The sequence below is a fragment of the Ailuropoda melanoleuca genome, chromosome 7, assembly GCF_002007445.2.
Source record: "Ailuropoda melanoleuca isolate Jingjing chromosome 7, ASM200744v2, whole genome shotgun sequence".
Classification (NCBI taxonomy): domain Eukaryota; kingdom Metazoa; phylum Chordata; class Mammalia; order Carnivora; family Ursidae; genus Ailuropoda; species Ailuropoda melanoleuca.
Genome location: NC_048224.1, coordinates 140,411,955 through 140,428,609, shown reverse-complemented (window position 1 = coordinate 140,428,609; position 16,655 = coordinate 140,411,955). Strand labels below are relative to the sequence as shown.

Below are 16,655 nucleotides of genomic sequence, written 5' to 3'. Positions count from 1 at the left end.
GACCGCGTCCGCACACCCGCGGGGGGAGGAGCACCCGGGTCAGGGGCGCCTGCAGGGCAGGTCTGCTGGCCCGGGCACTGCGGGTATGTGGGCCGCTGGTCCTGTGCACTGGGCCCTGTGCACCCCACGCTCTGCCCACACGATGCCCACGGCACCCCTTCCTCATGCTGGTGACCGAAAATGTCTCCAGATGTCCCAAGTATCCTGGGGGCACAGGAGGTCGAGACAAAATCACTCCCAGTTGAGAAACTTGGCTGGAGCGAGACATACCTGACCTTAAACCCCAGCACCAGTGCGGAGAGGGCTGTATGGGGTTGGGTACCTGGGGGGGACAGGGGCTGGGTGAGGGGCTCCCTCCCTGAGCAGGGTCATAGCAAAGCGCTGTCCAGGGACAAGAGTGGATGCACCCCGTACCCACCTGGGGTTGCTCCTTCTAGAGAAACCTCTCCACCTTCTCCGCCCAAGGGTCCCAGGGCTGTGCTCCAGAGACCACAGTGTAATCCCACGTCTTGTACAAAACCCCGCGCTTCCCCGGTGATTACACCCAACAGTGATGATGTTTCTCATTCACACACGTTAACAATCTAATTTCAGCAGTTTTAATACCTTTCTGTTACCAGTTTACTGCAGGTCTTGGCTCAGTCAGCGGAACTGGCTGCCCCCACAGCGAGGTGCCCACCTGCCAGGACGGCCATCACCAGAAAGGTCAAGGGTGTTGGCGAGGATGCGGGACAGTTGGCATCGCCGTACTGTGGGGGTGTGACGTGGTGCAGCCGCTTTGGAAAACAGTTTGGTAGTTGCTTAAAAAGTCAAACACGAAACATAACCCATAAAAGTTACCGAGGGCGCTGCAGATCCACAGCCAGGAAAACGCCCAAAACAAGGGAAACGCGTGGACACAGAACCTGTCAGTTTCGAGACTCAGGACACAGCAACGGCAGCCCAGTGTCCTGTGTGTCCCCCCTCGCTCCGTGGAAGCTGCTGCCTGGGGGGAGGGCCATGTGGCCAGAGCCACGAGGACCCGAGGCCGCCACGGCCGTGACAGAGAGCTGGAAGGGGCTCTGCTGGTTGGGCCCGGGAGGCCGGGCGCCACCTGCGCTTGGACTGCTGACCCAGACACTGAGAATCGCCAGAGGTTCCGAGGTTGGGTGACTTGGGGCTCAGCCAAGATAACTGGGTAACAGGTCACTGATGAAAGGTCACTGACTGGCATGCAGGTCAAGGCGTCAGCTCCATCACGGATCCTCAGAGGAACAGAACGGGGTGTGGGCACGATCGGGTGGAGCACGCCCCCCGAGTGGCCCTGGCTGCTGAGAGCCACACACTAAGGGCCACGGGGCTCAGCGGGACTCTGAGGAAGTGGCCCCAAAACACTGCGTAGGGCACTAGGGACTTGGGGGAAAGACTGGTCAGAGCTGCCTGGCCAGCGCGGGGAGGCCTGTTTCCTGACCCTTCCAATGGCAGAGTGTGACCAGCCAAGTCCCCTGCCTGCCGCCACAGCCCCCATGTGAGCACTGTCGTGACGGAGCGTGGGCCACCGCATGTGACTTGCCAGGAGCCACGACACCGTGCACGTGCCGGAGCGGGAGACAGAGCGCTGCCCTGGGGCCCATGCGGGGCCACAGCCACGGCTGAAGGATTCACTTGGCAATCTTCACCGTGCTTCAGTTAGACGCCCGTTTGCATGGGAAGCCAAAATCTTAGGCCCTGACTACAATTTAACGTTTTATAGGTTAAGTTGTAGTTGACTTGTATTTTGGCTTTGGTTTTCTGGCATGAGCACACCCGAATGTCATCAGGACGGACTATATCGATTACAAGTGAAGAGTGGGTCTCTGGGAAGTTTCCGCTGCTCTGAACAATGCCTGTGTGACGGGAAGTGGGACGTGGTGACTGACCACGGTCAGCCTCCAGGACTGCACACAGGAGGGTCACCTGCAAGGCAGGACGGGCAGCCTGTACTTTAATCCCTTGTGCGTAAAATAAAAATGCCACGCAGCACAGGCACGTCGATTTGGCAAGGACGCCAGGCGCGCGGACGGCACGTGGTGGATGCCCAGTGACCCTGCCGCCTCCGTGCCACGATGGGGATGGAGCGTCTGAGACAGCAGGGGGTCTGTGTGCAGGTGTGAACCCTAGATCTGCCCAAGGGGTACCGGCCGCAGCATCGATGACAAGTGCCACCTTCACTGCACACTGCCCAGCCTGCTCGTTGACGGGTATCACCTGCGTTCACTGCATGCTGCCCGGCCTGCTCGTTGACGGGTATCACCTGCGTTCACGTGCAGGTCTGAACCTCACGACAGCCCCGGGACGGAACATCTCACCCGCCAACCAGGAAGCTGAGAAACAGGCCAGAAAGACAGCCAATGACCTTTGTCCCCATAAAGTCGCACAGCCTCACAAACGACGGGAGGGCCAGGTGCTGCCCTGGCGTCCACAGCAGGCCCACATGTTGACAACACGGCCATCCCAGCAGAGCTCTAACAACATGGCCCAAAACCTAACACAGTAACAACAGCTGCCACGTTGAGCACCTGGTCGCAGAGACTTCGAATTCCAGCCTTTGCCACCATCCTGAGGGTCAGAGACGTCTTGTTTGCCCCGCACACAAGAGCCCGCACAGGCCACGCCGGGAGATGCAACGTGCAGTGTCCATGAGGACATGGACGAAAGGAGAAATCCAGTCCCTTGTGAGTCGAGAGGAGACCGCTCAGGACCAGGGCGGAGTGTGTAGGGTCCCTACGTCCGTGGCCCCACGGTGGTGCCCCAGAGAAGCAGGAGCTGGAGAACTGGGGCTGGCTGTTTTCTGTGCTGTCCACGAATGAAGAAGGATTTTCACATTTCTAAATGGTTGGAAAAACTTAAAAAAAAAACTTTATTATGGGCAGTGAGGTTTTACTTTCCTAGCATTGTCACAGGTCACGAGTAATTATTTGGGAATGGGTACGATTAGTTCAGAGCAGGTCACGCTGACGTGGGGTGGGTCTTACACGGGATGGCTCGTGTCCTGTGTGCAGGGGAGGGTGGAGTCGGAGATGCGGTGCCATTGCCGCCACCTCCCAGACCCCGGCCCGAGGGCCCTGCCTGGCCTGTGGCTCCCGACACCTGGACTCCAGCTTGGAAAGGGCAGATTTCTGTCCTCTTGAGCCCTGTGTGGGGCAGTTTGTACGGCCGCCCATCTGAGGTGCTCCAGTCTTATCCAAAGCAACCTCAAAGCGCAAGACACACTTTGGCGGGGCAGGCTCTGTCGGGGGGCGTCCTGGGCACGGCGGGACATTAGCAGTGCCCCGGCCTCCGCCCACTGGACGCGAGGAGATCCCCCAACTCCGACATCCGATGCCACGTGTCCCTTGGGGGACAGACTGTGTAAGTTTATGAAAACTGTCTGATGACAGACCCTGGATCCACATGTTCGTCTGGTAAAATAATCCTATTTCCAAATGTGGTTCAAAATTTCAGCACATGAGTAAGTCAGTCCTTCACCCCTAAGCACCGTCCCTCCAGATCCACGCGTGATCCGTGGCAGTTCCGTTTTGTGATTTGGTCCCCCGGTGTCTCTACTAGTCATCCAGCCTCCTGGTCCTCACTCAGCAAGTAAGGGGCTTGCCCACTGCCGTCTACACCACCTGCCACTCCCCACTGCACAAAGCTGGTCGGGCTGTTGGCGCCCTCTGCCCTCCTCCCGCGGGCTCACCACGGCCGTCACTGCCCTTCACACGCCTGGCACAGCCTTCCCCCAAACACGTGTGGACGAAGTGAGTTAACTGTGAAGACAGAGTGCTGACAGCGTTAAATCACCAGTCCCGGCCAGACTGTGCTCCTCCGACGATCCGTGGCCAAGACACGTCCCACTCGAACCACATGGATCCTGTGTCCTGATGCTCCCGGAGGGGAACACAGCCCCTGGGCTGGCGGCTGACCCGGGCCAGACTTGCAGACGACCTGGCGAGCGGCGGGAGCACACNGCTTCCCCGGTGATTACACCCAACAGTGATGATGTTTCTCATTCACACACGTTAACAATCTAATTTCAGCAGTTTTAATACCTTTCTGTTACCAGTTTACTGCAGGTCTTGGCTCAGTCAGCGGAACTGGCTGCCCCCACAGCGAGGTGCCCACCTGCCAGGACGGCCATCACCAGAAAGGTCAAGGGTGTTGGCGAGGATGCGGGACAGTTGGCATCGCCGTACTGTGGGGGTGTGACGTGGTGCAGCCGCTTTGGAAAACAGTTTGGTAGTTGCTTAAAAAGTCAAACACGAAACATAACCCATAAAAGTTACCGAGGGCGCTGCAGATCCACAGCCAGGAAAACGCCCAAAACAAGGGAAACGCGTGGACACAGAACCTGTCAGTTTCGAGACTCAGGACACAGCAACGGCAGCCCAGTGTCCTGTGTGTCCCCCCTCGCTCCGTGGAAGCTGCTGCCTGGGGGGAGGGCCATGTGGCCAGAGCCACGAGGACCCGAGGCCGCCACGGCCGTGACAGAGAGCTGGAAGGGGCTCTGCTGGTTGGGCCCGGGAGGCCGGGCGCCACCTGCGCTTGGACTGCTGACCCAGACACTGAGAATCGCCAGAGGTTTCGAGATTGGGTGACTTGGGGCTCAGCCAAGATAACTGGGTAACAGGTCACTGATGAAAGGTCACTGACCGGCATGCAGGTCAAGGCGTCAGCGCCATCACGGATCCTCAGAGGAACAGAACGGGGTGTGGGCACGATCGGGTGGAACACGCCCCCCGAGTGGCCCTGGCTGCTGAGAGCCACACACTAAGGGCCACGGGGCTCAGCGGGACTCTGAGGAAGTGGCCCCAAAACACTGCGTAGGGCACTAGGGACTTGGGGGAAAGACTGGTCAGAGCTGCCTGGCCAGCGCGGGGAGGCCTGTTTCCTGACCCTTCCAATGGCAGAGTGTGACCAGCCAAGTCCCCTGCCTGCCGCCATAGCCCCCATGTGAGCACTGTCGTGACGGAGCGTGGGCCACCGCATGTGACTTGCCAGGAGCCACGACACCGTGCACGTGCCGGAGCGGGAGACAGAGCGCTGCCCTGGGGCCCATGCGGGGCCACAGCCACGGCTGAAGGATTCACTTGGCAATCTTCACCGTGCTTCTGTTAGACGCCCGTTTGCATGGGAAGCCAAAATCTTAGGCCCTGACTACAATTTAACGTTTTATAGGTTAAGTTGTAGTTGACTTGTATTTTGGCTTTGGTTTTCTGGCATGAGCACACCCGAATGTCATCAGGACGGACTATATCGATTACAAGTGAAGAGTGGGTCTCTGGGAAGTTTCCGCTGCTCTGAACAATGCCTGTGTGACGGGAAGTGGGACGTGGTGACTGACCACGGTCAGCCTCCAGGACTGCACACAGGAGGGTCACCTGCAAGGCAGGACGGGCAGCCTGTACTTTAATCCCTTGTGCGTAAAATAAAAATGCCACGCAGCACAGGCACGTCGATTTGGCAAGGACGCCAGGCGCGCGGACGGCACGTGGTGGATGCCCAGTGACCCTGCCGCCTCCGTGCCACGATGGGGATGGAGCGTCTGAGACAGCAGGGGGTCTGTGTGCAGGTGTGAACCCTAGATCTGCCCAAGGGGTACCGGCCGCAGCATCGATGACAAGTGCCACCTTCACTGCACACTGCCCAGCCTGCTCGTTGAAGGGTATCACCTGCGTTCACTGCATGCTGCCCGGCCTGCTCGTTGACGGGTATCACCTGCGTTCACGTGCAGGTCTGAACCTCACGACAGCCCCGGGACGGAACATCTCACCCGCCAACCAGGAAGCTGAGAAACAGGCCAGAAAGACAGCCAATGACCTTTGTCCCCATAAAGTCGCACAGCCTCACAAACGACGGGAGGGCCAGGTGCTGCCCTGGCGTCCACAGCAGGCCCACATGTTGACAACACGGCCATCCCAGCAGAGCTCTAACAACATGGCCCAAAACCTAACACAGTAACAACAGCTGCCACGTTGAGCACCTGGTCGCAGAGACTTCGAATTCCAGCCTTTGCCACCATCCTGAGGGTCAGAGACGTCTTGTTTGCCCCACACACAAGAGCCCGCACAGGCCACGCCGGGAGATGCAACGTGCAGTGTCCATGAGGACATGGACGAAAGGAGAAATCCAGTCCCTTGTGAGTCGAGAGGAGACCGCTCAGGACCAGGGCGGAGTGTGTAGGGTCCCTACGTCCGTGGCCCCACGGTGGTGCCCCAGAGAAGCAGGAGCTGGAGAACTGGGGCTGGCTGTTTTCTGTGCTGTCCACGAATGAAGAAGGATTTTCACATTTCTAAATGGTTGGAAAAACTTAAAAAAAAAACTTTATTATGGGCAGTGAGGTTTTACTTTCCTAGCATTGTCACAGGTCACGAGTAATTATTTGGGAATGGGTACGATTAGTTCAGAGCAGGTCACGCTGACGTGGGGTGGGTCTTACACGGGATGGCTCGTGTCCTGTGTGCAGGGGAGGGTGGAGTCGGAGATGCGGTGCCATTGCCGCCACCTCCCAGACCCCGGCCCGAGGGCCCTGCCTGGCCTGTGGCTCCCGACACCTGGACTCCAGCTTGGAAAGGGCAGATTTCTGTCCTCTTGAGCCCTGTGTGGGGCAGTTTGTACGGCCGCCCATCTGAGGTGCTCCAGTCTTATCCAAAGCAACCTCAAAGCGCAAGACACATTTTGGCGGGGCAGGCTCTGTCGGGGGGCGTCCTGGGCACGGCGGGACATTAGCAGTGCCCCGGCCTCCGCCCACTGGACGCGAGGAGATCCCCCAACTCCGACATCCGATGCCACGTGTCCCTTGGGGGACAGACTGTGTAAGTTTATGAAAACTGTCTGATGACAGACCCTGGATCCACATGTTCGTCTGGTAAAATAATCCTATTTCCAAATGTGGTTCAAAATTTCAGCACATGAGTAAGTCAGTCCTTCACCCCTAAGCACCGTCCCTCCAGATCCACGCGTGATCCGTGGCAGTTCCGTTTTGTGATTTGGTCCCCCGGTGTCTCTACTAGTCATCCAGCCTCCTGGTCCTCACTCAGCAAGTAAGGGGCTTGCCCACTGCCGTCTACACCACCTGCCACTCCCCACTGCACAAAGCTGGTCGGGCTGTTGGCGCCCTCTGCCCTCCTCCCGCGGGCTCACCACGGCCGTCACTGCCCTTCACACGCCTGGCACAGCCTTCCCCCAAACACGTGTGGACGAAGTGAGTTAACTGTGAAGACAGAGTGCTGACAGCGTTAAATCACCAGTCCCGGCCAGACTGTGCTCCTCCGACGATCCGTGGCCAAGACACGTCCCACTCGAACCACATGGATCCTGTGTCCTGATGCTCCCGGAGGGGAACACAGCCCCTGGGCTGGCGGCTGACCCGGGCCAGACTTGCAGACGACCTGGCGAGCGGCGGGAGCACCCCTTGCTCCCGAGGAAACGGCCGACCGCCAGCCGTTCCTGGAAATTCCTGATGTCACCCTGGCGACTACCACTTTCTCCTCAGCAGGTTCAGCCCAGACGCACCACGGTTACGCGTGATGGGAAGTCGNCCTTGCTCCCGAGGAAACGGCCGACCGCCAGCCGTTCCTGGAAATTCCTGATGTCACCCTGGCGACTACCACACTTTCTCCTCAGCAGGTTCAGCCCAGACGCACCACGGTTACGCGTGATGGGAAGTCAACTGCTGGCACCGTTTTCCGGGCTATTAAGTACATTCGGGAATTCTGTGTGGTTTTCTTTCATTTAGGAGGGAATTAAGTTTGTGCGGTCCGAACATCTCTGCCCACATTTGCTCATTAATTTCCTCGCGTAGAAACCCAGGACCCGCGGCTGCAGAGGACGCTGCGGGGAGAGAGGGACGTGGGGGGAGGCCGTGTCCCACACCCAGGCTCCGCGGCAGGGCCCATCTTCCATTTCCTGCTTCCCGCTTCCCACTTCCTGCTTCCGCCCCCTGCCTTCCCGAGCACACAGACCCATCAACAGCAACACGGTGCCATCACGCGGGGCCTTACGACAGCCGGTCCCCAGCCCGCAAGTCGCAGGGCTGGCGTCTACTCACTCCTTGGGCCCGAGCTCATGCTTCCCTTCTCCGTCCCACCTGCGCTGTGTACACAGGCTGCCCTCCCAGCGCTCTTCCCCGTGGATGTGGCTGCCGTGGTCCCTGGCTTGCTCCACTCCCGCCTGACGGCCCCGAGCATGGAGGACCCAGTGGCCACATGCGCCGACCCAGTGGGCGCTCAGCAGTTCCTGTCAAGTGACACGTCCTCTCCACGTTCAGACTTTCCCAGACTTCTTCTCCATTGTACCCTGTTCGAGGGAAAGACTGGCACACCGGGCACCGACTCTTACACAAACATCACAGGAAACCAGCAGCGTCTACACCGAACCTGCACATGAATCCAGAGCCCAACGAACAGCCTTCTGCCACACCGGCTGTGGGGAGTGCTGGACGGACAGCCAGGAAAAGCCCCCTGCCCAGAGCCCCGCACCTGACGCCCCAGCGCCCTGTGGCCTCGGTACGCCTCCACCTGTCACCCATACCTTGAACATGAACTGTTGAAGGGAGGCCAACCTTTGGGGAGAGGATTAGACACAAGGCTCCGAGGAAAATGCCGTCGAGAAGGCAACACGGCCCAGACTTCCTAGGACGTGAGCAGCTACAGAACGCAGAAAGGGAAGGGGCCCTTAGAGACACGGGCACCCCGGGAGGCATGGGCACGGACCGCGTGGCCGCACATTTAGAAACGTGTGCACACGCAGATGTAAAGACGCGGGACACCGCCCGTCCCAGCCGGAGGGGAGGACGCCGCAGCGCCTTCTCTCTGAACCGCCAGCAGCCTCCCCAAGGCAGCCTTCTAGTTCAGGGGCCTCGGTGCCGCCCGCTCACGCAGCGGTCAGGGACGTGGGCGCAGATGAATCGCTACGCGCTCGCTGGACAGGATGGAGTGGTAATGACCCCCCCACCCCCTAGTAAAGCTGCACAGATGTGCTAGCAGAGGTCGGGCCTCGGCTCCCCAGCGGCGGCGTCCACCCCTCCCCGCTCCAAGCTGAAAGCAGGCCTCGGCCTTCTCCCCACAGGAAACCCCATCCACGAAACACCCGTCAGCAAAGCAGACTACGGTGCTGAGAAGCTCAAGGGGCGGCTGCCGGCCCTGCCTCCTCGTCCCTGCGCAGGGAGGGGACAGAGGGTCTTCTTGGCCCGTTCCGTCTCACAAAGGGTCCGCCCTCCCAGGAGCCCGTTTCCCAGCTTCCTTTGATTAGAATCCACGTTCAGAGTCACCCCAACAGCACACTGTATGTTCTCTTCTCGTCCGGTTCTATCTCCCCCGCCCGCTTTTATCTACGGAGCTCATACTTTCTCAACAAGCTGCGACCTTCCCATGAAAAACTTACTAAGCCTTTAACCGACGCCGCGTATACCTGACGTGAACACCGCGAACTCAAGAAACACTCACTCCGTGGTGAAGGCTTTGTGAGTGACTTATTAAGAACGCTACGGTAGGAGAAGGGCAGGAACGTGGTTCCGAAAGGCACCCGGGAGCAGAAACGTACCGGTGATGAATGAGCCGGGTTATTTGTGCTGTTACTGACCTTTCACCCTGCATTCACATTACATACACTCATTAATATGCATGACATAAATCTTAATAAATGGCTTACAACCCCTCCCCCCAAAAATCAAACACGTAGAAGTCTCCGTTTCTTTAAGAAACGCACAGCATTGGAAACAGAGCTGGGGCCGGGGGTGGCACACGGCACCCCTGGTCTCCACGCTGATACCGCCAGGCCAAGGACAGGGACAGGAGCTGCTGGAGCCACGGCAGGAGCTTCCCACGGGGCCGCCATGGAAGCTTCCAGGGGCTGGGGACCCAGGCATCAGCTTCCTCCCAGGGCCTCACCCGGGGCCCCGGGCCGTGTGCGAACGCGCTCCCTCTGGGCGCTCTGAGATGCGGCCGCGGTTGGGGCGCACCGAGGCTGGGGGTGGGGGGGCAGTGACGCCGTGTGGAACACACCAGTGTGGTCTCGAAGCTCTCCCGGCAGTCAGGGCTGGCACGCAGAAGTGTTATAATGCAAACACTGAGGACAGCTGAGAGCCACACCTGCCTGATGACACGGCTCTGACACATTCCTTACACTGTGTCTGCAGTGGGCTGATCGTGTCTGCAGTGGGCTGACCGCCCTCACAAGCAGCACGAGCTCCCGTAACTTAGAAACTGCACTAGCACTTAGGACAGCTTCTCAGAGTAATACAAATTACAAGGCGATAGAGACCCACCTTGTTCGGGATCTCATGATGCATTTTACAAATTCGACCCATCCTTTCCCTGCAGCTTATCCTTTCTTTTTGAAAACAATCCTATGTCCTCCCCCGCCCCCCCCGAAAGCTACCAAAGTAGTTGTGAGACGTTCTCATCATGCACTAAGAAAAACATTGTTTCTTTGAAACACTGCCAGAAAAACGATTCTGCCTCTGCAGTGTCTCAGCATAACCAGCCCACACGCTGACAGGAGTGAATCCTTGCCCGTCGGGGTGCAGAGCCCCTAAGGGGTGGCATCGACGTCTCCTAGTGTCTGCAGTCTGTGGACGGCCTGCAGGATGGTGTCTCTGCCACCATCACCCACCACCTCCACCGTCCTGCCCGGCCCGTCATCGGGACCCCGGGGTCCAGAGTCCCTTCCCTTACTCCTTCAGGGGTCCGATTATCCCATTTCCACACGGGACCCTGACTCTGAGCTGAGTATTTTCCTAGACATCTTGCGGTCACCACGCACAGTGGTGACCCTGCTCCTGCCGTCTCCCATCCCTGCCCACTGTTCTGGGCACTCAGCATCTCATGGCACATAACCAGGACCTGACCCCGCAGCACGCAGTCCCACTCAGGACATGTGACACAGCAACAGAGAATAAAGAACCCAAGCGAAACCAGGCAAAGGGCTTGAAAAGACATTTTGACAAGATGAGCACAGATGGCGGACAAGCCCACGAAGAGATGCCCAACGTCGCTGTCACCGGGAAGCGCAGGTCAAAGCTGTAGGGACACAGCACCTCGCATCCAGCAGGATGGCCACTAGCGGAAACCAGAAACTCTCAAGCGTCGAGGACGCGAAGCCGCGTGCAGCAGGCGGGGTGGCCGACGGGGCCGCCACCAGGGAAGCAGAATGGAGGCTCCCCAGAAACCTAAACATAGAACCGCCATATGATCCAGCAGTCCCACTCGGGGTAACATCAGGCAGAACTGAAAGCAGGGTCCCAAAGACAGATCCGTGCCCAGGCTCTTAGCAGCAGTCTAAGCAAGAGACAAGATCCGGAAGCCCAAACACACGTCAGTCGATGCCTGGGTAAGGAGAATGGGGTCTGGCAGAGGGGAGCTCATCTGCAGGGGCAGGGGCCTCATGCTTTCACCCAGGGCCTGGCATGTCTCAAAAACACTAGAGTGCGGCCGACGCCGGCCGAAGCCAGCGCCCCCCAAGGGCTCACTTCAGTCTTGGCTAAGGAGGACGGAATGAACCTGCAGAGACAATGCGTCTGCTCTGTGACCACCAGTGTGACCGCATGAGGCAGCTGCTGTCCTGAAGGACCAGCAGATGTGGCCACAGCCACAGAGGGTGTGGTTCCAGAGGAAAGACAGTGACAAGACACCCCACAGACCGCTGCCGTGTCCCAAGACCTCATTGTCGACCCCACGGTCCTGCACCAGCTTGCTGGACAGCAGCCCACCTGCGGCTCCATGACACAGACCCCCGGGCTTCCGACCAGCCCATGTGACCACCGTTCCTCTGCCCCGAGCCCTACCTCCCCAGCTGAGCACAGCCTGTGCACGCACTGACCCGCCGTGCAAGGGGGAGCTGGCGGTCCCGGGGAGCGGGGTGGAAATGGTACAGCTGCCATGCCCATGGACCTCACCCCTTTCCCCACTAAACCTGCCACTTTGCCACCCCGCGAACAAGCACAGTTACGGTTTTAAATCACATTCCTTGCACTTGGTTTGAAATACTGCAATTTAGGGTGACTTTTTCAGACATAATTTTGCTTAGTTTAAGGAGTTTTCATTGAGACTGTACCTTGGGCTAAAGCGGATTTCATACACTGAAATTCATTTAAGGCGATTTACCAAACCAGACATGTCCACAGCAGGAGCACAGACATGTGGAAAAGACAAGGCCTTCTGATTGCTGTGGTCCCAGCGTGCAGGATTTAAATCCAAGACGGTTCCTGACGCCTTCCTTCATGTAACAGGCACACCCCTCCCCACGGCACACGGCACCTTGCCCAGGATGAGGAAGCAAGGTCCTTGGGCAAGTGTGCGGTAAACGGGATGCATTGAGAGGTGAGTGCAGTGACCTTCCCAGGGCACGGGCCGGCCGGTCTGCAAACCGCTCATCACTTCCATACGGGAAAAATGTCCAAGCGGGGCTCCCCAAGGGGGGAGACTGAGATGTCCTTTATGTCGGAGACGAACTGAACAAAAATCACCCTGAAATCAGCATCTGAAGAAAAGCACAGTAAGTCAACCCTGAGATGAAAGCACTCAGACCGCACCTTCCGGACAACCCCAAATCAGGTGACAAGCAGTGACACTTCCCCCTCTTTACTAACCTCCCGCCAACTCTGCCACAGAGAACCACCCGTTCCGACGTGTGGTTCAAGGTCAGCAGACAGCGAGTAAAATGACCCCTGTCCACAGCAGCCCCAGATGTTTCAAAACATGAACACCGGCCTCACCCATCATTGGCACCGTTGGGACAATCGTGAGCACACACAGCGCAGACACACCCCGCCTCGGGTCCTGGTTAGAGTCCTCGGCAAATCCCCCAAATCATAACAAACCCTCCGGGCACTGAGGCTGTATTTTTAAACGCCAGGGGGAGACAAGCTGGGACCACAGTAGATAAACAACTACTCATCTTCCCCTGAAACCAAGTCAGCGAGCACTTGTTTTCACCAGTGCTCGGCCGGAAGGAGGCCGCCACTGCAAGCAGGCTTCCCTCGGCCAGTCTGCGCCCTGTGCCGCCGACGTACATCCCCAGCATGTCCTCCCCACCCCGCAGTGAACCCGCAGTCTCTCCGCGGAGGCAGACACCCCACAGAACACACGCGCTTCGCCATCTGAACAAAGGGCAGAAGGCCGAGTGCCTCGCAGGTGCTGTCTTGTTCCCCCGACCCTCCCGGCCAGAGCCCGCTCCTCCGAGGCTCCGCGCCCGCAAGGCCTGTGCTGCTCGCGATCGGAGTCTAACCAGAGGAGCGCAGCAAGCCGCTGTTCCCAAACTTCTAGTCGGTTCCGGAGTGAGTCCCTCCCCCCCCACCCCCACGTGTGCCACGAGGAGTGTGAAAAACACAGTCCTGTAGCCCCAAGGCCACAGCGTTCTCAGGGGTCAAAATCCAGAAAGTTCTTCATGGCTTCTGGGTGGAGAACAAGCCACACAGCCACGGTCAGGGCGGCCGGTGGCCACACGTGGAAGAAGCCGTGGGAATGAAGGCGAGCGAGTCCGCTGGGTAGTAACGAGGGAGTTGTTACGCCCTTGGATAACTGGCACAAATAATGGGCTTCATGTAAATTATTGTAATCAGCACCATTTTTTAGACATTTCAGCACATTCTTAGCTTTTCCTTTTCTCAATTTTGGCTTCTCTGGAGTCTAAAATTACCACTAAACTCGTTTACCCCACACACCAACTAGAAGCCCGACACCGTCACCGCCGTGACCCTGCGGGCATGGGGCCCCAACAGCGCGGTGCCCGCTGCAGGCCTGCCCACAGACAGCGCCAGGCTCGGACGCCCCGGGGTGGGAGGTCGTGCCCACCGCATCTGCGCCCGTCCTGGGGGATCGGCTCTGACGCCAACCCCACATGATGAAAGTTGACTGCAAGCTCCACAAGGGGCTGCATACACAGCAGAAGCAGCTCGACCCCGACCCCGACCCCGGCTCCATCGGGAAAGAGTATCCCAGCTTGCCGTCAGCGTCAGACTGTGCACAAGGGACACGCCTGGCGCCCCTATTCCCAGGACAGCAGTGAGCGAGTTTTTGGGAAAGGGGTCCTCTCCACATTTTCCCCCATGCTGGACCCAGAACAGTCACTGGGACAAGAGGCTCCAGTCCTTGGTGAAGTGTTAAAGGCAAGTCACAGTCCTCAGCCTCTGAGGCAGCCCTCATTATCTACAGGAGCATGACGTGCGGCGTACGGAGAAAATGCCCAAACAGAGCCGCAGGGACACCACAGCCTCTGCGGGAAGCCGCCAGGAGGAAGAAGAGGAGCGCTTGGGGACACAGTGACCCTGGGCGGGGGGTAGGCCCACCCTGCTGGACGCTCCTGGGGGCGGCCACTGCTGTGTGGGAGGCTGACAGGCAAGGGTCGGGGTGACCCTGGGGCTTTCAGTTCTGACAGTCACCTGACTCACTGTGGCTGGGAGCAGAGGGGACAGCAATCAGTTGGAGAGAACCTGCCCAAAATGCCTGTGTCCTGGCTGGTGCCGGCCTGGAGCAGGCTGCACGGTCTGTGAACCGACAGTGTGCACCGCGAGGGCGCACTGACCACACCTCAAGTCGCGGGAGGGGCCCCCAGCACGCCCACTCTCCTCCACCGTCGGCAGTCACCCCAAAGCCATGCCTGCAGCAGCACTGGCCACTGGGCTGCCCGTCCCTCTCCTCCCCAACCCCCACCCCCCAAAACTGTAAATCCTGTGGAAACACACGGACCTAGACGAACAGACAAAATGCCACTCCAATCAGCGCCATCTCTTCCTTACTTGGTTCTCCAACAAGCACAAACTTTAGAAAAGCACAAACTTCAAAATGCATCAAAATCCATTTTTGACCAATGAAATTTCACACTCTGCACTGTGTTGGGAAGAGCAGGAGCTCGACAGGACATCAGGGGATCCCCACAGCAAGTGCCCTAATAAAGCTAGTCTTCCGTAAAGCACGGCGCTGCCTGCGCCCCCGAGCAGGGTCCCCGCCCGCCGCGCAGTGACAGGCGGCCACACTGTGTGACACACAGGGACCAGGAGACTGCGCGGATGCCGCAGCCAGCTGTGCAGAGAGACGAGCCCCAGGGAGCCGCAGCTGTCTGCTGCCAAACGCATAGTCGAGCCTTTGCGGCAGCTGTGAGCAAGAATTCACTTTCAAAGCCCCTTCGGAAATGTCACGGAAAGCCACAGCCACTCGAGGCGTGAAATGTTTTCACCTTAACCTCAGACATTTCCGCGGAGGCCCAGAGATAAGAAAGATCTCTATTAAAGGTAGTTTTACCTGATTTTATTCAAGCTGAAATCTATTTTAGCGTCCTTAACCACCAGCCGCTTTCCCATGATAAGAAGGAAAAAGTGCTCATAAAATCCCAAGAGTTTCCCTTGGAGATAACAGGCAGCAGCCCAGGGTCACGAACGCGGGTGGCCGGCCACCAATCAGGAGGCCCTGCTCTGGGCCCACAGTCACTCTCACAAGCTTGTAGAGTTTTATTATTATGCTGTCCTTGAAAGATAAACTAAAGCGTATTAAAAATTTAAAGTGTTTGGGGGCGCCTGGGTGGCACAGCAGTTAAGCGTCTGCCTTCGGCTCAGGGCGTGATCCCGGCGTTGTGGGATCGAGCCCCACATCGGGCTCCTCTGCTGTGAGCCTGCTTCTTCCTCTCCCACTCCCCCTGCTTGTGTTTCCTCTCTCGCTGGCTGTCTCTACCTCTGTCGAATAAATAAAATAAAATCTTTAAAAAAAAAAATTTAAAGTGTTTGTGAGCAAAACTCTGGTTCCCCGGTCTCCACGGCCACCGTGTGGTCAGAGACACTGAGACAGCACCTTCCACTGCTTGGTTTTCAAGCTACTCTTGGGAAGACGGTAAAACCACCGGAAGTCTGGGGGGAGGGGCAGGTGAGCCGTCAACTACGCTAAACACCATCTCCGCTTCTGGACGTCCCCTTGCTCAGGGACCGTAGGCACACAGGACACAAAGGTGACTCTGTCCCGTAGCATTTCAAGGCTTCTGTGTTAGAACAAAGCAAAAGAGCAGATGTGGAGGACAAGGTTGAAAATACCCCAGTCTCTGGACGCTGGTGGAAAGACGCAGTTCTCACGGCAGGCGCGTGCCTGTGTTTCCACCCCTGGGTCCCGCCAGCCCCACAGCCATGGATTCGAACCAGTGTGCGTGGTGACCTGCCAACCCCAAGCCTTCGGTCTCAAACTGCAGACTTGTGCTTGTAAATGGAACCACCCACAACTGCTGAGGGTGAAAGTGAGGTCAGTCTAGCTCTGAAAAACCCCTCCTCTGGATTCTCCCACAACCTGAGTGTTATTTAGCAAAAAGGTCTAAAGCTATATTTAAACTAAATAGACATACATCACATGCTCCACAGGAAATTTCTGGGGGCACCGTTTCTTTACTTAAGGTGCGCACCTGTTTTTCCCAAGACGTGTCCGGGGAACCCAGCTTTAGAAAGACCATCCACCCACAGCTGGCAGACATCAGAGCCTTCCTCCAGCTCAGTCAACCCCCAGGACACCTTCTCAACGTGGTGGATGCCAGCAAGGAGTGCCCGCGGCGTGCCGGGAGATTCCTGCGGGCCTTCTTCCTAAGGTGTTCTCGGGGAGACTGAGCATCTGCGGGGAGCACGCAGCCCATCCAGGGCAAAGCCAGCTCCCATGCACCTGCCGCGGACTCCAAAGCCTCTTCCGTCT

General features: G+C 58.1%; 1 protein-coding gene across 13 annotated transcripts in view; it reads right to left on the bottom strand.

Moving 5' to 3' along the window:
* The window catches only part of ATP11A (ATPase phospholipid transporting 11A), a 98,887-nt gene extending 86,759 nt beyond the window's left edge, over positions 1 to 12,128 (bottom strand). For all 13 annotated transcript variants that reach the window (XR_004626836.1, XR_004626837.1, XM_034665503.1 and 10 more), the window contains exon 1: positions 12,102 to 12,128. Coding sequence is in view for 11 of the 13 variants with exons in the window: in XM_034665503.1 (XP_034521394.1) it covers positions 12,102 to 12,113 (12 nt within the window). In the remaining 2 variants the exon portion in view is untranslated. The remainder of the gene's footprint in view (positions 1 to 12,101) is intronic.
* Positions 12,129 to 16,655: the final 4,527 nt, after the last annotated feature.